We start from the raw sequence: 24,508 nt of genomic DNA, 5'->3' as shown, positions 1-24,508 counted from the left end.
AAAAGCATACACTTGAGGAACGACAGCCTCTTTAACAAATGGTGTTGGGAAAACTGGTTATCCACATGCAGAAGATTGAATCTAGACTGCTAACTCTCATCTGTATTAAACTAAAATCAAAGTGCACCAAAGATCTAAATGTTAAAACAGAATATTTAATCTGCTGGAAGAGGAAATAAGTAAAAACCTTAAAGACACAAGTATACACAGTTGTAAAAGAAATACTATCAAGAATCAACCAATAAAATTATACCAAATTAAACAGTTTCTGCACAGCAAAGGAAATAACAGAGTAAAGAGACAACCGAGGGAATGGAAAAAATTTTTTCCAAGGGCTGGCGAGATAGCTCAGTGGACTAAGTGCCTGTTTTCACAAGTGTAGGGACTGGGGTTTGACCTCTGGCACCACATGCCATGCCAGCCCTGCCCCCAGGAGTGCTAAGCCAGCCACTGAGACCGGGTGTGGTGGTGTATGCCTGTAATCCCAGCACTGGGGAGGCTGACTACAAGTCTGAGCTGCATAGTGAGACTCTGTACCAAATACATTAAAAAATAAAATAAAATAGAACAGCAACTGAAATGAATAAGCTTCTTGGAAAGAGTAGTACAAATGGCCAATAAACACATGAAAAAATTGTTCAACACTGCTGGTCAATAGACAAATACAAATTAAAACAACACTGAGATTCCATCCTACTCCACAAAGAATGGCCAACTTCAAGAAGTCAAGTAATAATAAAGGCTGCAAGGTAGCAGGAGAAAAAGGATCCCTTTACATTGTTGGTGAGAATGTAAGCTAGTCCAGTCACTATGAAAGTCAGCATGGAAACTCCTCAAAAACTGAAAATAAAAATTCTGTTTGACCCAGCTATTCCCCTTCTAGGTATCTTCCCTGAAGTGTTAAAAACACTGTATTTATATAGTAATACACATACATTCATGTTTATAGTAACACAACTCATAATAGCTAAGTCTTAGAAAATAGCCTATATTTCCTTCAACAGATGAATAGATAAAGAAAATTTGGTGTTTACACAAAATGGAGCACTGCTCTGCCACAAAGAAGACCTGAGTCATTTGGAGGAAAATGGATGTACCTCGAGGTCATAATCTTAAGCGAAATACATCAGACACAGGAGCTTAAATATTACATGGATTCTCTTACATGAAAAACCCAAAATATAAATTAAAGAGCAAAATTTTAAAAAAAGGAAACAAGGAGATAGAGCTTTTGTAAAAGGGGATCCAGAGATGCCAGAAAGGGAAAAGAAGGGAGGGTGGTCATGATGTACTGCAAACATTTACTAAAACAAAACAAAGGCAAACCAAACCAAAGCACAGGGAAAGTAGAATGCCTTTAATATTCTCTGAGGATAATCTGGCTATGAGAGTGAAGCTCCACAAGGAGAGGGTTGCAAAACAGCGGAGCTTCTGACTGGTCTGGACTCAGTCATTCTGAGCCAATGGCACATGTCCTGAATCATCTGTTTTTAAGTGACAGGGTCCTTTTCTCCAGAAGCTCTCAATTTCTGGCAAGCAGTGAATGCTTTTCCCTCCGTATGAATTGTGTTCCGTTATCAATGTCTGCTTATAAGAGCTGTTTGGAGACAATGTCTTTTTATCACATTATACTAGAGAAATGATTCATTGTAAGAAAAATGGATCCAAATTGGCCACCCGGATTTTTCCAGTTACTTACTGAAGACAATGAAGAAGAGGATGCTACAGCAGAAACACGACCTACCTACCCACCTTCTGTGAGCCAGCTTTTCTACATACCTGATGGCCTTTATCTGTTATCTCCTTTCACCGTTATAATTACATACTGAACAACTTCATCTTGCAGATGATGAAACAAAGCCTTAGGCCAAGTGACTCACCCAGGTCAACTCCAAAGCTTCCTCTCTTCCACTAAAACATGTTTCACTCAACAGTGACATTCTCATCAAAAAGCTTCAGAGGATTTTGAAGTCTGGCTTTTGCTCCCAAATGGCAGCTGAGAGCAAGTTTGACGTGACATGCCAGGGCATGGCTGAAACATGAAGACCTGAGGGATCTTAAGCATTCCCGTCACCAGTTTCCAATTTGTTTTAGGGGGAAAAAGCACAGAACTTCTTGGTGCTTTGGTTTCTCCAATTGAGAAATGGGAAAAAGATTACCCATTCCCTTCAACTCCTCAGACTGTCATGAGGTATAAAGGCTGTTAGAAAGAAAAGGGCGATGTAATCAGGTGGTCTCAAATCTGAGCTAGTTTAGACTATTTTAGAGTCCTCAGTGGCATTAACAAGTTATGGATCTATCCTGCCCAGCCCATCCCTGGAACTGGGAAAGCGGAGGGCAAGGTACACCACAGCCTTACCAGCAGTAGTCCAGCAGATGTGGGGGCAGCACAGGGATGTACACATGCTGCCAGTACATGGGGTAGAGCATTGCGGCCGAGCCGTGGATGCAGGCAGTCAACTGCAACAGAAGCAAAGCAGAAATTCAGAACAAATCAAGGGACTGAGCACTGTCCCTGTCTTGCGGCAATAAAATCAAATATATACACATCAGCATACTTAAAATTATAGGATGAAAAATCTGGAGAAATAATGCTAAGTTAATGTGATCATTTTAGAGAAAATTTTGTTAAGAATTTTCAAAAAATATATATATTTTATTATAAATGGGAATGTAGGGTTGGGGGTATACTCTGTGACAGAGCTCTTGGCTACTGTGGGTGAGGCCCTTGGTTCCAACCCTTGTACTACAAAAGAAAAGAAAAAGATAGCTAATGCACATTTAGAATACAGTAACACATGCAGAAAATGGAGAGATACAAGAAGATAGGAGTTTATGCTGTTGGAAGATTATTTACCATTTTAGGGTATCATACACATAATCATTTATGATTCTTTTCCTAATAAGATTACGATAACTATAGTATTCTTTTTAAAGTTAACATTATTTCATGCCACTTTCCCAGAAAAAAAAAATATATATATATATCCCCAGTACCAGGGATTACTCAGGACCTTGTACTTGCCAGGCAAGCACTTATTCCACTGAGCTACCTCCCTGGCCCTAAAAATCTTTTAATGATACTCAATGAATTTCTCATACTGTATTTCACCTCCCTCCCTCCCTCCCTCCCTCCCTCTCTCCCTCTCTCTTAATGTATTTGGTACAGGGTCTTGCTACATAGCTTGGACTTGCAGTGAACCTCCTATTTTCAGCCTCCCAAGCACCGTAATTATAGGTGTGCGCCACCACACCTGGACTTGGTGGCCTGGCTCAGTGCACCTGGGGCGGCGCTGGTGGAGCATGTGGTGCTGGGGATTAAACCCGGGTCTCTGTGCTTGCCTAAGTAGGGGCTTAGTCTGCTGAGCTATTTCGCTGGCCCTTTTACTACTCTTTTTATCACTAAGTTATGTAATTCTATCAGATAAAAAAAATTTATATGTAGTTTCTAGGTATATAATTTAAGGATAAAGTTAAATAAATACTTTCAGGCACTCACCAAATGTAGTAATATAAATATGCTAACACAATAATAGGGGAATAGAAGCTGTTTATACTCCCTAGCCACTGCTATGATGTTGATTTCACTGCCTTTTATTCTGCAGTCAAGTCAGTACCTTTAAAACTGTATTGATCTTACTTCTATTTTTATTGCTCTGACCAAGATTGAGCCTGAACAACTTCTGTCATGTTTCCTGACTACATTTCTTAAGTAAATGGTCTACGTTATATTATCAGCTCATTTCTAAATGAGACACTATTACTTAAACAATGATTTATAAGACAGCACTGATAATTGAAAAGGCTACAGGCTTCTGTAATGTTTCTGAAAATGATTTATCCTTAGTTTTCTTCAAATTTCTGAATGAAGAGGTTTAAATAATTATGTAGATAATTTTTTTCTTTATAGTGATTTCCACTACTTTTATCCTGAAAAAATCTGAAAGATTTCTCCTACATTTAACTCTTTAATCCGTCTGGAATCAATTTAGTTTTAAGAAGTGACGTGAAAATTTATTTTTTCCACATAGTTAATCAATTGTTCTGGCACCCTTTACTGGCTAATCCTTCCTCTTCCTATTTTTTTGACATGCTCTTATTTCATATTTCTTTTTTTATTTTCTTAAGAGTTAGAGATACTGTCTCATAAAATCAGTATTTGGGACATAAATATTTAGAAAATAACAATACTAAAAATGGATACAATTGCTACAAAACTCAATACAGCAAAAAGGAAGGGGGAAAAAGCAATCTTTGGAGATATAGCTATGAAGTGACAAAAGCCAACAACACATGTTTCTTTCTGTGTTTTTTTTCTTTAATGTTTCTTTGGTTTCTGGGAAGCCTGTTCCCATGAGGACTTCACCTCTTTTGGAAGCTGTTAACTGGCCTTTGCTGACAGAAGGACATTTACGTGGCGAAAGAGTGATGTGCCAAGGCCCAGTTAAAAGAATCCCAGAGGTTAGTGTAACATGAACAGCTTTAAATTGGATATTCTGTTGACGCTTCACAGTTGTGAGTCCTGTGTATTAAAGCCTGGGTGCTCTCCCCCCTTCCTTTCAGACTCTGTTCTTTATAACAGGTTCATGCCATGAACAGGAGACAATCCAGCAAGCACTTGAGAGCTGCTTCCACCAACCATGCCAAGGCTACAAGGTCCCACCCACCCTTCCCAACCTAATTTTTTCCCCATAATTTTATTGAGTTCCCAACCTATTTTTATTGGTCCCCTGATAAAGGAGCTTGTCATATGAACACATATATGACTAATCCCCTCAGGCTTTCCTAGAAATGAAATCCTTACTGTTGTCAAGTGAACAGAGGAAGAACCAGCTTACTCCAATATTACCATGCAGTCAGGCTTAAGGTTACACTAGCGTTGGATCTCAGCTCATCCTTTACCTAGCTGCCCCAGTGCTGCTTCTGCTGTGCAGGCTGTGTCCCAGCACTACTTGTTCAGAAGTCACAAGGGCACGCCTAGGAAAGGGTGTCTCTACAGTTCCCATTCTTCATGGAAAGTAGCAGTTCCAACCACCATTCTTAACTGTCTTCTCCAAGTTCTCCCTTGGAATATTTCATTTTGTAGATGTAGGAATTAACTGTGGACTTTCTTTCCCTTATCTTCTAAACTAGACTAGATTTGCACTCTAGCAAACACATCTCTCACTCAGGACTCTGCACAAACACTAAACTCCTCTTCAAAGCCTTTCTTTGACTCCCCTGGGCATATGGCCCGTTATCATACTCTGAATATGTTCACAATCGAAAGATAGTGGCTTGGTTTTCAACAATACTGTCCTATCATTTTCACGAGTCCCACAGTTGGGTATAGGACTCAAATTCCAAAGTAGTAACAACAAGTTAGACATACAAATATACTACTTTTGGAAAATTGAGTTGTTATTTATTGATTTAATAATATGCTTATTAAATCATTTCAAAATCTATGAAGTGCTATACAAAAATAAGAATCATCACAGGAATTCTTACAAATTCTCTGAAACAGTCATTTGACAGGACAGTGCTGTTTGAAACAGAACTCGATCACCTGCTTCTTTTTAGCTTAAATTGTTTTTGGTCAAAATGTTATCTTCAGACAATGTTTCTCCTTGGTCTCCTTAGCTTCAAAATAAATCCACCAAGCTAAAAGCCAGGATTTTACAATGACTTATCCTTCATTTTTTTTCTCATTGTTTTACATTTCTTGATCATTTCTAAGAGCTTGATCTCTCCAACTGGAGTAAAATACATTCACTCATTTGATTAGGAAAACAAACAAACAAAGCAGGGAACTATTTGGCTTTATTCCAAAATACTAAATGGCACAAATTATGTGCATTGTTACTTAAGAATAGTGACTAAGCTGATTACTTTTAAAGAAAAATCTCACTATATACCTATGCTTAGTCAGAAATACATTGTCTTGTAAAGTATCACCAACTACTTCTTAAAATAATTCTAACCCCCATTTCTAAAAAATGAGAATCATTAAATAATTATGCCCATTCCTTACAGAAAACAAAATTTGGAAGACAAAACTGTAAAGTAATGAAAGTATACAATTTGAAGTATAATGTGAATATTTAATTAATGTGCAGGTTGAGGAAAACGATCCTATCAAAATCTCACTCAGTAGGAGAATAGAAAGATAGTATGTGTAAAATTTGCCCAAAGTCATTAGTCACAATGAATATTCATCAGAAGCCAATTATCAATCCCATTTAATGACACCCCAAAAGATTTTGCCCTGAAGCAGCTGAACAGTCTAAGATTCCAGACAAAACTAGACAAATTATACAGCCAAGAGCCAGTCTAGCCAGGACATGGATTGTAAAGTAAACCACTGGTGGGTTTTTGGCTGCAGTTTAGCAAATTCTTTCCTCAATTAAAGGTGCACAAGGTCAGTTATATCTTGGAGCTCTCTATATATCTCCATTAGTTTTCTTAGAGGCTAAGGGAGAGAAAAAGAAGGCTGTGGGGATAGCATCCGAATGGCACACGATCAAGGGTGTAGGTGGAAAATTACAAGGACACTTTTTTGGGGGGTGCATACTGGGAATTGAACTCAGAGCCTTGCACTTGCCAGGCAGATGCTGTGCTGCTGAGCTACATCCTGACCCAAGGATATTTTTCTTAAAAATGGTGTTCCTTACAGATAATATTCAGACTGTGAAAATCTAAGGTTCCAATGCTTTGGCTGATTCCCAAGCAGCTCTACAACTAAACATGGAACTAAAAGTAAGAATGTTCTCTAGAAAAAGAAAAACAACAAAAATTTCCACAGTGTAAATGTCAGATACCATGCTGGGGGTTGAGGCCTTTGCAAAGCACTTTTTTTTTTTTAATTTATTTTAAAGAGAATTAAAAAAAAAATAGCTCAGACATTTAAAATGATACACAATTTTTAAAAAACATGGCTTATATCTGTAATCTGAGAACTACATGGAAGACAACCATGTGCAAGGCATTTTTAAAAGAAGGTGCATGTACACTTTACCACATTTCACAGATAAGCAAATAGTCTCCAAGGTGAAATAACCTGCCCAAACTCACACTGTTAGTGACAGAACTGTGACTCATATCCAGGTCTGTCAGACTACCATGGCTACTGTTTCCACAGAACCTAAGTGAGCTCACAAAGTGTCTGTGTGCCTCCCTGTGCCATCCACTATGTGAGGTGTCTAAAATGGAGAAGGTACTGTCCTGGATGATGCTAGCTGACTATGTAGACATCTATCTGCCTCGCTGTTAGCAGACCAAACATCTAGAACAAAATACTAGCAACAGGAAGGTTTTTTTTTTTTTTTTTTTTTTTTTTTGCGGTACTGGGGATTGAACTCAGGCCCTTATGCTTGCCAGGGAAGTGCTTATTCTACTGGGCCACCTCCCCAGCCCCAAGATTTTGTTTTTAAACAAGAAAAATAACATACAAAATTTATTATATGCCTAAGGCATGGAAGTATTAAGCTTGAAAATAATAATTTTTAAAACAAACTCACATCTGATCATTTCCTGGGGATTAGTCACATTTAAGGTGTTGCTAAATGTGTCTTTAATCCACAGGAAATTCTAGATAAGGAGGTAACGATTGTTAGTAAAAGAGAATGGTTTACAAGCCATTTTAGGTACACAGTAGCTGAAAGTATGGCTTAAAAGTAGTTAAAATCTTGCTTCTGTCATGTTCTCTTTCACACACTTGTACAGAGCTTTCCATTAACTCTGTTGGATCTGAGCAAACCACTTCCTTACTGGGTCTTACCTTCGTCTGTATGTAAAATGAGAAGGTGGAGTACAAAACACTTGTGGCCCCTTACTGCTTAACAATTAATGATTCCAGAGGAACTGCCACCCTCTGAGGTAAAGAATGCTCCTCCTCTGCCTTAGTTCCCCTTTTTCAGCTCTAGTGACCACGCAGAAGCAACTCTACTGTCAGACTTGCTTTCTCCTCTTTGCAGCTACAGGAACTCATCTCCAATTAGTGGTCTACCTAAGAACCATCACTTCCAGCCACCCCCGCCTCCATCACCATACAGTGGAGGGCACAGCCACCTTCCATGCCAGGCCCCTGACATGCTGAAGCTCTTAGAGGAAGGAGATGTCAGCAGAACATGAGCACGAGACTCCAGGTATGAGCTCTGCAAGGGTGAGACCGTACTGAAAGCCTCTTCTTAGCTCTTCCGACAACACAGAACAGGTGATATGTAGCTACGGGGGAGATGCTAGAAGGCCTCCAGCTGAAATTCACGGGGAATGGCAGGCAAATTCACCATACTTAACAAACTGCAACTGCTTAAGAGATCAGAAGTAGAAATTTCAAATTATAAAGTAGTATTGAGATTCCAAGTTCTATAAGCTGGAGAGGAAACAAATCAGGTCTTCACAGGCATTTTCACATCCTCAAACTCAGAATGTTCAATAATCATACTGCCACCTGCTTCACAGGCGTTGGGGCATTTGGATGTCTTCTGTCCGTGTAACATAAAGAAACCAATTAAACAAAGACTAGGAAAGAACAACAGATAACTAACTTTCAAGACAGGTTATTTTAATTCCACTTATTTTAACTACAAAATCTTATATAGAGTAGTTGTAGAAAATTCGTGCTGTGAGAAATTTGTTAGCTTTCTCAACTTGAGAATCAGATTTTTTTTTTTTTTTTAATTACAAACCATCTTCATGGTCATCAGGAAATAAATGGTACTATCATTCAAACAGTGGTATTGTCTTGGTTTTTATTATCATTTATTCTCAAATGGAAAATCCACTGTAAAATCAGCAAAGAGTTTTAAGCAAAATCTTCAGGGACTCTAAATTAACCTAAGCAACGTTCCATGGGTATGAGAAAAACCTTTAATTGTAAATGGCTCAGCTATATTCCAAGCTTGTTTACTATGTAGAGGAAGAGTCCGCTTTTAAAAACTATCACTGATAGCTTTAGCAAAGAGGCACCTTAAAAAGCCCCCTGGAGGGGCCGGGGAGATGGCTCAATAGAATAAATGCTTTCCTGGCAAGCACAAGGGCCTGAGTTCAATCCCCAGTTCCACCAAAAAACAAAAAGGCTCCCAGAAATCAAAGAACTTTTTTTTAGTTTAGATAGATGTCGAATTTATGAATGGAAACAGGGAAAAGAGCAAATAATAGTCTACTTTTCTTAGAAGGTGAGATGAAGTGCTTATTTTTATAGGGATAAGAGAAAACCTTTTGAGTAGTTTCTCCACTAGTCTGGTGGAGAAACTTTACCTCTTCCTTTTCCATTGTTCCTTGGGAAAAGGGAAGGGCAAACAGAAACAAACCAGACACCCACCATGGAGTGAGTCTTATCTTCCCCCAGGAACAGTATCATTCAGTAGAGAGGAAGTTACTCAGGCAAGCACTGCCTATTTAAACACACACACACACACACACACACACACACACACACACACACACACACACACAGAGCTACCTACTAGCTATAGTAATTAGAATAAGTTGTTAACCAAGGTAACAAGCTTTCCTGCCAAGATTTGACACTCCAAAACATCAAAGCAACTAAAAATACCAAAGAAAAGCTTCAGCTACTAAAGCAGAGACAGAAGCTATGGTATGATACAATACACTATAAAGAAGCCTGCTGTACCAGGAGTGAGGAATGTGCTATCTTTCCATCTCTCAGGCAAGGTTACATGTCACTGATACTAGTGTCTTTGCATACAGGGACGACAAGTATTGGCCACTCCTCAATTCTGTGTCTGGGAGAGACATTAAGTGATTGTGGAACCAAGATATGGTCTGAGGCTCCCTCCTAACACATGAATATTTTCAATGGATCCAAGTTGGCAGTCAAGAAAAAAATCTGTTGGCCCCCTTAAGCCTGTTATAACTATTTACATTTTTGGGCAAATATTTCTAAGATTATAATCTATGCTTAGCTAATGGGTTTATATGATTGTTTTCATAAAGAATCATATTTTTAAAAGGAAAGCAAGCATAACTGACCAGGAATTTATGAATATTTATGTCAGATCTATCTATCTATCTATCTATCTATCTATCTATCTATCTATCTATCTAAATTAGGAATCTTCAGGCGTATCCACTACGTTTTCATCCCAAGAAAGGAAGGAAGGAATTAAATTTTCCCCTAAGGAGTTTTGTGGGGGAAACTCAACCTTAGAAAGTGACAGTAAATTCAGAGAGCAAAGTTGTAAAACAGTCACTATTATAATCACTTAACTAGAATTTATTATCTGCTAAACATTAATGACAGTGCTTCACATATATTTAACCCATGCAGTCTTCACAATAGCCTTATCAGGTAGGTTGCTACTGTCCCCATTTCGCTGGTGAGGATACTTGCATAAGTCACAGAGTTTATGGTGGAGCTAGGATACGAACTAAGGGAAGTGAGCTTTCTGAGTCTATGCTCTTACCTCACATGAAGAGCCTCTATGCTCTGATCTGTATTAATCTGACAATTACCGAGTATCAACTATGTGTACACACCATGCCCTCCAGCAATTTAAAATATAGAGAGAAAGATCAAAATGCAAACAATCAACTTCAACACAAAAGCATATGAAAGAGGTACTACAACAGAGGTTCAAGTGTGTCAGGGTATAAAGAAGGAATCCCTAATTCTGCCTTGGGCAAGCATCCCACAGCACAGAGACAGGGGCATCAGAGCCTCTGGAGCCTGGAGTGTGAAGACAGAGAAGGTGCCTGTGTTCTCTGCACTGGCAAGCCAGCCTGGTAGGATGGTGGCCCAGTGAACAGGGCAGCTCCTTTGGCCATTTGGGCCTTATGCAGTGATGCCTGTGAAGACTTGAAGAAGAAATGGCCATTTAGTAATGCTTACCAAGTTAGTGAGAAGTGGGCAGGCAGGCATATAAAACTTCCTGTGAGCCACCATGATTACTGTCTGTGGCTTGGATTCATTCATCATCCACTGCCATCAGCTACACCAATGGAATCTACAGAACTCTCCCAGAATCTCTCATTTTTGTTTATGAAAGCCAAATTTGAGGTTACTGCCTGTAAAGGTAAGATTCCTCATCAAGTGACACTTACAGAAAGAGAATTATGTGCCCAGTGCTGGGCTATGATTTTTCCTATCTATGATAAAAAAAACTATCCTCTTTTTACAGATGAGGGCGGAGACTCCAGAGGTCAATTTGCCCATGTTCAAATGGCTAGAAAATAGGGCAAGGAGAATTAAGTACACAGCAAAGGCTAAAGTTGAACAAAACTATCCTGATGGAAGCCTGATGTTTTCTCCCAGCCCTGCTGGCTTGCAGCAGGGAGGAGTAGCAGACAAGATACTATGATCAAGGCTATCTGGTATAGATTCTGTGTAGCCATCAAGGCAATGGCAAAGCAAAAATGTGAATTTTCATTATGTCTGTGCCAACCCACTGCTGCATGGCCTAGTCTTGTATCATACCCTGCTTCCAGCAACAACAGAGGAAATTACGAGCCCTTGCTCCTTCACCTAGGATACGCTAGGTGCTCAGGATTCTTTACTGAAGCTGCAGACTTTTGCCAATGTGGCTAGTTAGAGATTTCTGAGAATAGTAAGATATAAGTGATCTGGATACTACCCATTAGCATTTTTTTTGGGGGGGCCAGAGATTTAATTCACAAGAGTCATGCTAGAAGCAAGCTGTCAGTTCAAAAGCAATGACAGCAGTGAGAGGAAGGAGAGGACAATCCTCTTTCTGTCCCGTATATTGTATGCAGGCCACCAATACAATATAGGTGGGTATAGCACTCACATCCTTCATTCCAGCATCTTTAATCCCAGTAATTACTACTAATCAGTCACAAACTCTAGATTCAGCTACCAAGCCCCATCTAAAAGTGCATGAGGGTTTAGGGGAACATCTAGAAACAAAACATAAAATCTAAGGAATCACATTTATTTCATAAGTTTCTCCCATTACTAAAATAATAAAATTCTTGGTCATGTTCTTAATATCTAAAATGAAGTACCTCTCCAAATTATTTACTTAAATGGACACAAAGTCACACTAAGTGGACTATATTGGCATTCCTTGAGAGCCTGACTACATTATATTTAGTGATGTACTTCTAGGCTAGTCAAAGCCAAAAATCAAAGCACTCCCAAAGAGAAACATGAAGAAAAACAAAGACCTAGTCTGTACTCATAGAAGTCTTCTAAACAGACCTAACCAGTATCTGTTATGTACTCCCAAAATGAAAATGAACCTAATGATACAAAATAGTAACCACCACCATCCATCATTCATATATATATATATCCATCTTTGAGAACTATCTCCTGGTTCTCTATTAGTTGTGTATCAATCATATGGGAAACCTTAAAAAATATACAATGCTGTGGTTCTATGCTAGAACATTTGTACCAAACTAGAGGTGCTGCCCAGGACCTTGCATTTTTAGCAAGTTCTCTAGATGATGCCAACAGCACTTGGGAATCCCAAACAAACTAAATCCTGCGTCTAGTCCTAAGTAAGTGCTCAATGTTTTAAGCAAAGGGAGAAGAGGCAGGAGAGAAAGGCAAAAAACTGAAGGAAGACCTTTGCTGGTTCTATCAAAGGATCACAAATTTTATTAACGTGTGTAACATCTCAAGGTTCTCTTCACTCTGGTTTCAGCTCAAAATAGGAAGAGGAAACTGACCCACAACTAAAAAGATATAGTTAAAAAGCAGTTAATTATATTACAGTTAAAAACCAAAGAAAAATTGCATAAATAAAACATGGCAATGTCTTTTCCTACTTTCTGTCAATGGATGTTCTTTTATCTTTAACAGTTTTAATATTCTGAGCCATAATAAAATTTTATGTAATGGAGATTAGAGAGGCTATGCTACTTGCAACTTTAGCTGCAGAGTCTGTATTTCATGCCACTTCATTACATTTTGTTAAGGATTTCCCTCTTCACCAAAAGGATTAGTCTTCTTCTCACTTCTTTGAATACTCTTCTTAGGTTGCTAGTGTGAACTAGGTTAATCTCTCTTTTAACATATAAAAGATGAACAAACAAAATGTTCGATTTATTTTATTTTTTAAATAGAACACTAAATTTAGTCTTAGAATTCACTGTTTGGGCAGTTTCCAGTTACAAGGTCTTGGCTTCCCTTGAGCACAGTTTGAAACAAAATAATGCAGTTTGTTCCTACGGCTGGAACATGCAGAGTGGGGTGTGCAGGCAAAGAGGCCCTGGCTCCTGTCCAGTATTTCAACCTCCTTAAGCTGCCACTCTTGTCTCTGCTTCAAGGGCTGCAGATAAGCAAACAGAATTAGCTTTTTCTAGTCCAGAAGAACTAGGAAAGCTTTACCCACACCATGTAGGTGCCTGGCCTACTGTATGGGCTGACAGAGCCACAGAAAGGTGGAGTTCATTGGGAAAGAAGTAAAAAGGGAAACCAAATTTGAAAAGCTGCCCTGTCTACAAGCTGGCCCTTTTATAGGTCAGAAGACCAGATGGTGCTCAGACAATGTATTCTGTTAGTGGCAGTGGGTGGGAGTGGGCCGGACAGGACAAGGCAAGGTTGGGAAAGTGTGCAGGCCTTCCTCTAAATACTGAAGCATGTGGACAGGTGCAGACTGAGGGTGCTGGTAAGGGGACACAATATCACTCACTACTCTTCAGGGACACCAGTACCTGGGTCCTACCCAAGTCCTACATTCTCTGGGAGGAACTGCTTACATAGTTAACAAGAAACTAATGGGAAGATTATACTGTTTGTCCTCTTCCCTAAATGAAGTATCACCAAAAAGCAGTAATTTTTTTCATAATCATGGGAACCACATAAACAATTCAGTAAGGAGGTTCAATTAATTGCATAATGGCTTTATTCCTAAACAATACTTCTTTCCTAGAATTTGTTTTAAAAAAAAGCAGCTACTAGATAAGACAAATACACATTTCTTAGGAAAGTAAATATGCTTTTGCTGTGACTTGATTGGACAGTCTCATTTTCAAAACTTTTTCCACTGCCCCTAAATTATAAAAGGGTTGACTTGGACTGGGATACAGACAAGCTGGAAGAAGTGCAGTGCATGCACCCTGAAGACACGGCCAGCAGGCACAGCTGAGTCTCAGGGCCCCACTGGGGCTGTTGGATTTTGCAGGGAGGTGGTGGGGTCTCATGATACACAGAGTGAGCTGGCTGAACAATCTTTAGAGAAACTTGGCTCTGGTTAAGGGAGGGAGGATACCAGTTAGAAATTCATCCATCAGCCTTCGGTTTTCCTCGTGCCTAGAGTGGTGCTGGGCACACAGAAGGGGCTCATTAAATCTGAAGTGAAAAGCTTGATTGTGTACAAGGGAACCACAGGCCGAGGTTCTGTCTGTCATTCAGATCCACGGTCAACTGAATCATGCCAAGAATATTTCTCTGAGTACAGTGTTACGGGGAACTCATGACAAATGGAGAGTTACCAAGGAGGCAGTATGAGGTAGCCAGAAGGACGTTGGCCTGGAGCCAAGAGAAGTGGGTTTTAATTCCATCTCTGCGGCTCATCTTAGACAAAGCCTTCAACTTTCTGGGTGCCAATATTCTCATCTGCAAAAGGAGAAGAAAACAAACTAGCTCCTAAGGCTGCTGTAAGAACTAATGAAAAAAGTATGATAACCATATAATTATTTTTACATAATTACACAGCACTTGGTACAAAATATGTGGCTGAGAAAGGTTAACTCGAAAGAAGTTCAAAAGGGCAGGGGAGAACTAGGGGGCTGCAATATAAAGTATCACATATGCATCTAAATAAGGCTGTTCAACACATTTATCCCTCAAATCCTATTAATGCGTATCTCTGGTAGTCTTGTAGCTATTTACAAGCTACGTAAGAAACTTCTCAAATTGCTACACAAAAATACTTCTCAAATTACTATAAGATCAGATCTTATTTTTGACCCAAACCAGTATTACCCAGCTCCATCAGCACCTTCTTCACCAGCTCTGCTCAGAGCATCTTCCTGGCTCTTTATAAGAATATTCAAATTCCCTCAGTGAGGCAGACATTACTAACAATGTGTCTCTGGCACTTGTGACAGTTTCTTCACAAGAGTTCTAAAAAAAAGAGAAGTGTCACCCAATAAACATAACCTAGTCACCAAGGAAAGCATTTTGAAAGAGTTCAGATTCATTTCTATGTACGATTCCTGGATGTTTCTTCCTTTCTAAAAGCCAAAGCTTCCTCTTGACACAATACCATAATCACTGGCATGGCTGTTTCTCCCACTGACTAGGATGTGACCTTCAGCGAATTCTTCCACCTCTCCAAATAGAAAGCCTGCTCTGCAAAACAGGAATGATACTGATCTTCTAAGAGTGCTAAAGGAATCACATGGAATCGTACTTATAAAGGTCCTATCTTCAACCTATTCCAAAAAGCAGTATGAATTAAACGAAGACTAGAAAGTATGGAAGAAAAATGGGATCTCTGTGCTACAAGAAATCACACTGAAGTATTTACATTAGCGAACAAGATCTAGTTAAGCCTTCCCTATTTATCATTTATAAAGGAAAACAATCAATATACATTAACTGAGCAAAGCGAACAAAAACTTACATTTTTCTTATACAGAATATTACCAGTTATTGACCGAGACACCCAAGAATGTATATTACCTGACTCTGAACTAAATATTGTTGGGTTTGTATCTACTGGTGCAGTTTTACAGAAGATAGCTCTGGAGTGTTCAACAGCTTTTATCTTTCTGATAGTGGATGGATCTGAGGAGCATTAAGCCCACATCTTATCTAACAAAATTGAGAAAAATGTAGTTTGTCAAGGTATTACAGGTCACCTCAGGATCTGCTAGAGAGAGTCATCAAACATCCCGGGCTGAAATAGCTTTTGCATCTCCCTTTCCATCCCCTCCAAGAGATGATGAAAAGCTCCTACTGAGGAAACAAAAAGCAGCAACTGGAAAACTTCTTAATTCTGAATTTGGAAAGGTCCGAAGGCCTTGAATAAAACTGATGGTTCCTTATGGAGAGGAATGAGATAATACAAAGATAATGCTTTTGAACTTTGTTCTAAAAGAGAGAATATAATGGGATAAAGGGGGGCTGAGGGTGTAGTTCCCTGGTAGAGTACTTGCCTGGCACATGTGCAGCACAGAAGATTTTACTGCTAAAGCAGTTTCCATTAGATAGCAAGAAGGAAGGCAGAAGTGTCATCTCACAAAGGGATCTCTTGCCTTAAAAATAGCATAGCAATCTCTTGTCACCTTACCACTCCCATTCCCTTACATCCACTTACTTTACTCCTTAGTAATTATCAGTAGCTACTGTATACTAATATGTAACTTTCCTTGTTTGGTGAGGATCTACCTACTAGAAAACAGGCTACATGAAGACAAGGACTTTCATCTATTTTGTTCACTGCTGCATCCACATATGCCAATGAATGTCAGTAAGTATTTCAGGACAGAGGCAGGTAGATAAGCAGAGTGACTGGCTGGTCCTAGGTGGGACCTACAGTTCGTCCACAAAGGGAAGGCAGAGCTCAGAGAAAAAGAAGTCAGGAGATTGCTATGTGTGGTAGGAGCTGCTAGAACTTATTTCTGAGGACTTCCTTTATATAGGCAAAGAATTCTAGGTTAGAACTCACGTTCCCTTAGAAGTCCAAGATACTAATTCATTGTCTTTTGGTTTGCAGAATGGCAAAATCTTACACAACTTTCTTAAACTTTATATAAGAGCTACTTTGTCTCTGATAGTCTAAATTTGCCTCATAAAGGGACACTGTATCTCCTTTTTAAATTTATTAAACATCTAGATATAAATATGCATAAAAATATCTAAATCATACAACAACTTTTAAAGAAGAAAACCTAAGAATCTAAAACCCACTGCCTAGCTCAGGGTTTAGCAAAATATGTGAAAAGGCCAAGCACAGCCTGCTGCCTGTTTTTGTATATAAAAGTTTTGTTGCACATGGCCACATGCATTAGTTTACTTATTGTAAACTATAAGGACAGAGTCCAGTAGTTTGCAACAAAGTACCATATTGCCTACAAAGACATCATTATAATTGGATCCTTTAGAGATCATTATTGATCTCTAATCCAGTTTAGAGAGACTTTTTTTCTGTATTTTAGGGAAGGGTCTACAGGGTGTTCAGGATCTCACTACTAGATCTGACTTATAGTGATCTGCCTGTTTACAGCCTCCCAAGAGCTGAGATTACAGGCGTGGGCCACCATGCCCAGTCTCAATGGCCATCTCAGAGAGACCCGGGGGCGGGGCCGGGGATCGAACCCACAGCCCCTGTGGCTGCTTGCAGGCACTTTAATCCGCTGAGCTATTTGGCTGGTCGGACAGACTGTCTTAAAGTAAATTTTATTTTATAAAATTATTTTTTTGAGAAAGAAATAGCAATGGGACAACTTCAAAACAGGTTAGTAGGACAGTTACAATAATTAATACATTGCACATTGTTGTCTTCATTGTAGTTATTTATAGTACAAGATTCAGACATGATATCTTGTCTAAACACTATTAGTACAAATATTTCTTCTTATTGAACTAAGAGAAAGTATCTGTATATCCTGATTATTTTGTATATACATATATATATATATATATAATTTATTTATTTTACTACAAAATGGTCCTTCATTTATATCCCCCTTTTTTGCTTAGTCTTGTCAGAGATGGGTATTCCATTGCCATTCAGATTTTAAAAGGGACTGAGGATGTAGCTCATTGTGAAGGCCTTGTATTCACCCCACATTCCTGCCAAAACAAACAAACAAACAAGCAAACAACACAATGCAACATGTTTGGTGCCCCTTATATGTCTATACCCAACTAAACTCTTTTTCCTAGGTGAAAACCACTCCTTAAATTTTGTATTAATCCTTTTTCTTTTTTACAGTTTGTGTGTGTGTTGTTTTATCACTTATAACTTGGTTTCTATATAAACAAAATGACACTGTGTATTTCTCTCTAACTTGTTTCTTTCACTGAGCATTCTGTGTTAGGACAAAAATCAGACGATAGGGCAGTTAATTTTCACTGATACCACATTCCACAATATGACTATACCACAGTACAGTAATGTGAGTTATGACTAAGGTCTAAAATATGTTGCTCAGAACATTCTTTTACATGGATGTCCAGTGTGTGTACACATGAAGTCCCATTAATGAATGGAAATGCTGACTAGCAAGTATGTGCACACAGTTTTGTCCCACATATGTTACTAACAGTGCACAGAATTCTTTAGTATTTCTATAGTATATTTATCTTTCTTTGTCAGACACCTAGTTTTTGCGATCTACTGCCTTTATTTCTGTTTTGTATTTTGTTTGGTGGTACTCAGGGTCACTGAGCTCTATTCTCAGCCCTTTTTATTTATTTAGTTTTTCTGAGGCAGGTTCTCCCTAGGCATTGCTAGACTGGGTTCAAATGTGTGCACCTCCTGCCTCAGCCTCCCAGAATGCTGAGATTACAGTTGCGTACCCACTGTTTAACACACTGTAGTTTTGAGTATGCTTCTCTATAATTAATATTGCTGAACATGTTTCCAAATTAGTTATTTAGCTATTTGTAGGGGAGGCTTATTTATTTTTATTTGTATTTTTTTAGGGGAAGTTTATTTTTTGTTTTTGGTGTTGAGGGCCGATCCCAGGGCTTCCAGCTTGCTAGGCAAGCATTCTATTGCTGAGCCAAATCCCCTGCCCCTATTCGGCTATTTGTATGTCTTGTATGAAATGCCCACTTCACATGTTTTGCCAATTTTTTCTATTGATAAGTCTTCTGCTTTCTAAATGTGGTATTTTACATATTTCTGACACTATGCTCTGTTTTATATACGGTAAACATCTTGTCTCCGCTTTTGATTTGTCTTTCTAGTCTCTCAATGATATTTTCAATAAATACAAGCTTACAATTTTAATTTTAATCTTTTCCTTTATACAATGTATAACTTGAGTGGTCTTTAAATAAACTCTTCCTTACTCCAAGATCATAGAAAACTATTTACTTATTCTTATCTTCTAAAAACGTTAAAATTTTGCCTTTCACATTTGATGAGTAAGAGAGAAATTATCTTTTTTATATACATAGTCAATGCCTGAAATGTCCATCCATTTCCCGCAGACTGTCCAGGGCCTCCTCTACTGCTGAAGAGCCCACACAAATACATCCTGGTTCGGGGCACTCTATCAGTCTGCCTATCTCTGCTGTACTAGCAAGAACTTACTTATTGCAGCTTTAAGTTTTGCTGTCTGGTAAAGCAAGCTTCCATAATCTATTCTTTTTATTGAAGTATGCCTTTTCTTTGACCGTTCAATATTAATTTTATAATCAGCAAGACAGGTACTATGTAAAATCTTGCTGAGATTGTGAATGGAATCATATTTCATCTACAGATCAGTTTGGAATGAAGTGACATATTCAAGATATCAAGTCTACTATTCATAAACATGGTCAGGTTTGCTCTGCATTTATTGGTGACTATGTGAGTTTTCCCTTTTAATAATGAGTAAGGTAGATTAATAAATCTTCTAGTCTCATCAATCTTACATTTCTAAAATCAAGTCAACTTAGCCATTAAGAATTTTTAAATACATTTGCTTACTATTCTGCCTACAATTTTTATGACTACATTCATTAGCGACGTTGATAATTTTTCTTGTATTGTCGTCTCTTTTTGTGACTGAACGTCTTGGCTGATAAGCATTGTAAGAAAACCTGGGCTATACTCCCTTTTTGTCTAGGCTCAAGTTTGTTTAGGATTCAAATGATCTATGCCTTAATGTGCTGGACAAACATAACTCTAAAACTGCGATGGCTGTGTTTTATCTGGAAAATACTTTTACGTGTTCATTTAATTTCTATAAATTAAATGACACTCAATTTTTCTATTTCTTTCTGAATCAATTATGGTAAATTATATTTTTCGGTCCATTATGCTTTAGTTTTCAAATACTGGCATAAAGTTGATAACAGTATTCTCTTACTATTTTAAAAATCTATGCTGCATCTGTTCTTTGTGTTTGTAATTTATTCCTATGGTATAGTTCATTTTAGTTTTGGAAAGGAGCAGAAATAACTTTATATGTTTAACCCACTGCATTTATGTGATCAAAATTACACAGCAGAAACACTCTTGAAATCTATAAGTGGGAAGTAATAACAGAACTCATCAACGCTATCATAGTGAAGACTGAATGAGTTAATATATGCACAGTGCTTGGGATAGTGACTGGCATACATTAAGTGCCCAAAACTATATGATTAAATTATAGGAAATTCACTTCTATCAAGATGATGTCCCTTTTCATTTGGTTGCAGTTTAAAGGCCCAAAATAACAGCTAGATTCTTTCCAAGGTTCCTTCATTCTATGCAAGCTGTAGAGAGAGGCAATGATAAACCTGGTTAGGAATATTCTCACTCTGAAGCTCAGCCTGAGTGTCTGTACCCTGATTATAAACTGCACTTATATAAAATGCAATGTTAAACAAAGCTAGCTGATTGTGTATGAGCTGGGATTTTTTTTTTGGGGGGGGCAGTACTGAGAATTGAGCTCAGGACCTTGTGCTTACCAGGCAGGTGCTGTACTGCTGAGCTATATCCCTGGCCCAAGAGCTGTTTTTACCTTGATGATAAAGGCCATACTTTTTATTACCTGTTGTTTGTGAGACCTGCACATACTACGTACTACAAAAGGAAAAAAGGATTCTGTGAGTTCTTGACAATTAGTATTCAAGAAACAAAACAATGAAACAATGGTGAAAACTGTAAAGAAAATTTTAATACTTTCATGAAGGTTTCAATATTAGGTGCCTTTAATTCATGGGTAAACATGTAACTATTTTACCCACAGGGCCTTTATTAGGAAAGCCTCCAGTATACACAGATTTCTCCTCTCTTTTTAACAAAGTGATGTGTTTTAGGCCTTCTATTCCCAGGCAAATTTTGCACATAATTTTTGTAACAAATCCTGCAAAACAGATATTGAATTACTCAGGAAAAAAATATATTGAAGTCCATGATTCATTTTGAAATGCACCAGAAAATAGGATTAAAAAGAGAAAAATGGGTGTGGAATCTCTGAGTATAGCTCAATAGTAGCATTTTTGATCTACTTTACTAGCAAAATTAAAGTATATGCATGAGCACAGGCGCACACACACGCACGCATGCAACACATACACACACACACACACACACACACACACTGTCTCTTCCGGTAAGGCTGCAGCAAAAGTGGTAGAGTCTATACATCTAACAACATTCACAGGCACAGCCTGTTGGGGAAGCAACCTGGCAGCCAAGTCATGGCGTTTATCAGGTTCTTTGATTTGGTGGTCCTACTGCTTCGTTTATGAACTGCATTAGGCAAAAGAAGCTGAAAGATGTTCACTGAAGTATTAACTATCAGAGAACTTATCTACAGATAACCTAAAAGACCATCAAGAACAACAACAACAAAGAAACTAAAACAGTGAAAGATGACATACAAGAATAATGGAGCATTTTACAGACATTTAAAAACTGCCAATAATGAAAGTTTATATAGAAATATGTACAATATTCATAGCATATCCAAAGAAAAACTGTAATTATGAAATGATAAAAATAAATGAATATGCTGTGTTACCATATGAGGGACTGAGGCTGATTCCTTTACCCAAAATTTTCTTTCATTTTTAGATATGCCTTTTAATTAAAATTAAGTCAATGAAAAGCCCATTTCAGGATGGTCTACTCACAGTGCTGAGTTTGCTGCAGACGATGAGGATCCGACGCTCATACAGCATACTGGCATACAAATGTAACATGTTGTTTACATCCACAGCCACAAAGTATTCTGTCAGATTTCTCTAGGAGAAAGCAGAGAGCAAGGTTTGTGGCTTACTTTGCTTGTTCTTATTACAAATAGTATCTACATGAGAAAACAAAATAAGCAGCAGTTACTGGGCATGGAGGCACACACCTGTTACCCCAACACTCACTCTTGTTTAAAAAAAAATCAGGACATAAAGTTGGAAGAGACTCTTAGAGATGAGTGGTGTGAGCCATTGTGTCTGTGTGATGATTAGTTTACAACATGAAGTTATGTACAACATGGTGTTTGCTCTTCACATCAGTTCTGAAAGGTCATAATGGTGGGAAATGTGCAACCTTACAGATGAAGAAACAAAGGCTTAGAGAGATTTGCCAAGATCCAATAGTCTAAAAAGCCATGAAGACAAGATTGCTAATCAGATGTTCAGACTCCAATCTCTAGAACCTTGCCAATACACTATACAATATATCTAAGCAAAAGCCATCTCAGCATGGTGGCACATGCCTATAATCCCAACATTCTGAGCATCTAGGGCAATAGGATCATAAGTTAGAAACCACCTTGGGCAAATCAGCAAGACCAGGTCTCAAAATGCAAAGGGCTAGGAATACAGCTCAGTGCAAAGGCTCTGGGTTCAATCCCGAGTGTTATGTACACGCCCTCCCCCAGGGACCGAAGCCCTTCTGGCACAAGGCCTGCCTCTGTCCAAGAGGTCACTGTTGCCACGGCCACGTATACATCTGTCCTCCTGCTCATGTTTCCCCCTCCACAGCTCACATTCCCTAAAATGGTTTAGCCAAAATTAAAGCAATTTCAAAGATGTACAATTTGCAGGTACTTCACTCAAAAGAAGACGGGAAAAAAAACCAACCTAAAGACAAATAGCAAGTTGTGAAAAAGCAGTTTTTTAACTAGATTTTCTTCGTAACTTGGGCTTTATTCCTTTAATTAGTACTATAGATTGGTACTCTTCAGATTTCAGAAAAAAATAGAAAGTGTTCCATTTCTATAACCCTTTCTGTACCCGACTTTAATAACACACATGAATATGCTAATTTCTTGAATGTTACAGGTTTTCAATGCTGCACAATATAATTCTCTACAAACGAAAGGGGTTGGGGTGGGAAGGAGTGCTACTGCCAGGGGTTGCAGTTAATAATGATTAAGGATCTATAGCCCATAAATTGAAGTAAACCAGGTAGATTTTTACATGCAAAATAGTATAAAGTGCTTTTCAACAATATTATGGGCTGAGAATAAGAATGGGCATTTATCTTATGATTCATTATTGTCTGACTAGAGTACTCAGTTAACTATCAAGGTCTGTAAATACAGAGTAAGTGAATTACTAGCTGTACATATTGCGCAGTTACCAAGTGTCAGATACTGTGCCAGACACTTCAAACGTGTAACCTCATGCAATCCTCCCAAAACTCCAATCAGGTATTATTCTTTCCAACTTAGAAACAGAAATTAAGTCTGGGAGAGATTGTGATGAAGAGACATCTGAATTCACAGCCTATACACTTTTCCCTACACCTTGTCCTTCTTTAAAATTATTCTATATCTACCATGTGTCAGGATTTATACATACATTAACTTCACTCAATCTTGAAACTATTCCTTGAACTCAGTGTCATGATCCCTATCTAAAGAAGAGAAAATAAAAGTACTGACGAGTGATATAATTTGACAAAGGTCACACAGTGAGTGGATAAGACATGATTCAGTATGTGCTCTTCTTTTTACCACCAACTAGTAAGTGCAAATCGTATTTGAAAAAAGAAAGTCTCTGCACAGTAACAAAACAAGATCAACATATGTCTAAAGAAAGGCAGATTTATTAGTTTTGAAAATTATTGTCGCCCATTCATTGAGTACTCTTTATGTACCTGGCAATGGGTACTTTACCCGTGTTTTTTCTAATCTTTCTACAACCCCAAGATAGGCATTACCACATGTACTTTAAAGATGTGAAAACTGGGGCCAGGGAGATAGCTCAGCGGAATAAACACTTCCCTGGCAAGTGCAAGGGCCTGAGTTCAATCCCTGGTTCCGCAAAAAAAAAAAAGTGAAAACTGAGGCTCAAGGCTCAGTGGTCTTCTAAAGATCATCTAAGACAAAGGGCAGAGCCAAGTTTCAAAACCAGGTCTCCTATGTCTAAAACTCAGATTCTAACCACTGCGCCAACTTACTCTTGACACCCTCAATGAAAAACAAAACAAAACAAATATCAGGGGAGCTGAATTAGACAAGCAGTGTCTCTCTGGAAGGGTGGACTGAGGAAGGCTGAGCTAATGGTGTCAGGGTGGGGTTTGTTCCGAAGACAGTGACATGGCAGAGCTCTTCTCACAAACAAAAATACGAGGCCCTCAGCTGAGCATCTCAGTAAATGCTTAACTGCTGATGAATTACATGAATTTTTCTTTTAGGAAAGGATAGAAGTAAAAAGAAAATAGAAATGAAGAGCTTAAAGAAGGCCAGAAAGCCCATTAGCACTTTTGACAGATCCAAAGATAACTCTGAAGCCACCAAAACGTGGCCTCAAGAGTCTGCCAAGAAGCTTCACGCTGGGTAGAAATATGTTACACAGCTTGCCGTCCAAATAGGGAGACACAGCGTCAGAGACAAATCCTGTGCCTTATTTTGGTGAAAGGAAAAAAAAAAATCACAAGGGTACTTTTGTGGATGGGGAAGGGAAATGTTTCTGTAACAAAAACACCAC

The 24,508-nt window shown here is 38.4% G+C and overlaps 1 protein-coding gene across 5 annotated transcripts in view; it reads right to left on the bottom strand.

Moving 5' to 3' along the window:
* The window catches only part of Dennd1a (DENN domain containing 1A), a 578,498-nt gene that overhangs the window by 256,846 nt on the left and 297,144 nt on the right, over nt 1-24,508 (bottom strand). For all 5 annotated transcript variants that reach the window (XM_004641595.2, XM_023701683.1, XM_023701685.1 and 2 more), the window contains 2 exons: nt 21,707-21,817; nt 2,360-2,460 (listed from right to left, as the gene is read on the bottom strand). In XM_004641595.2, the coding sequence (XP_004641652.1) occupies nt 2,360-2,460; nt 21,707-21,817 (212 nt within the window). The remainder of the gene's footprint in view (nt 1-2,359; nt 2,461-21,706; nt 21,818-24,508) is intronic.

Source organism: Octodon degus, unplaced genomic scaffold (genome assembly GCF_000260255.1).
Source record: "Octodon degus isolate 3935 unplaced genomic scaffold, OctDeg1.0 scaffold00138, whole genome shotgun sequence".
In the NCBI taxonomy this organism is placed as follows: domain Eukaryota; kingdom Metazoa; phylum Chordata; class Mammalia; order Rodentia; family Octodontidae; genus Octodon; species Octodon degus.
The sequence above is the reverse complement of the archived record's forward strand: the minus strand, read 5'-3'. Positions and strand labels throughout refer to the sequence as shown.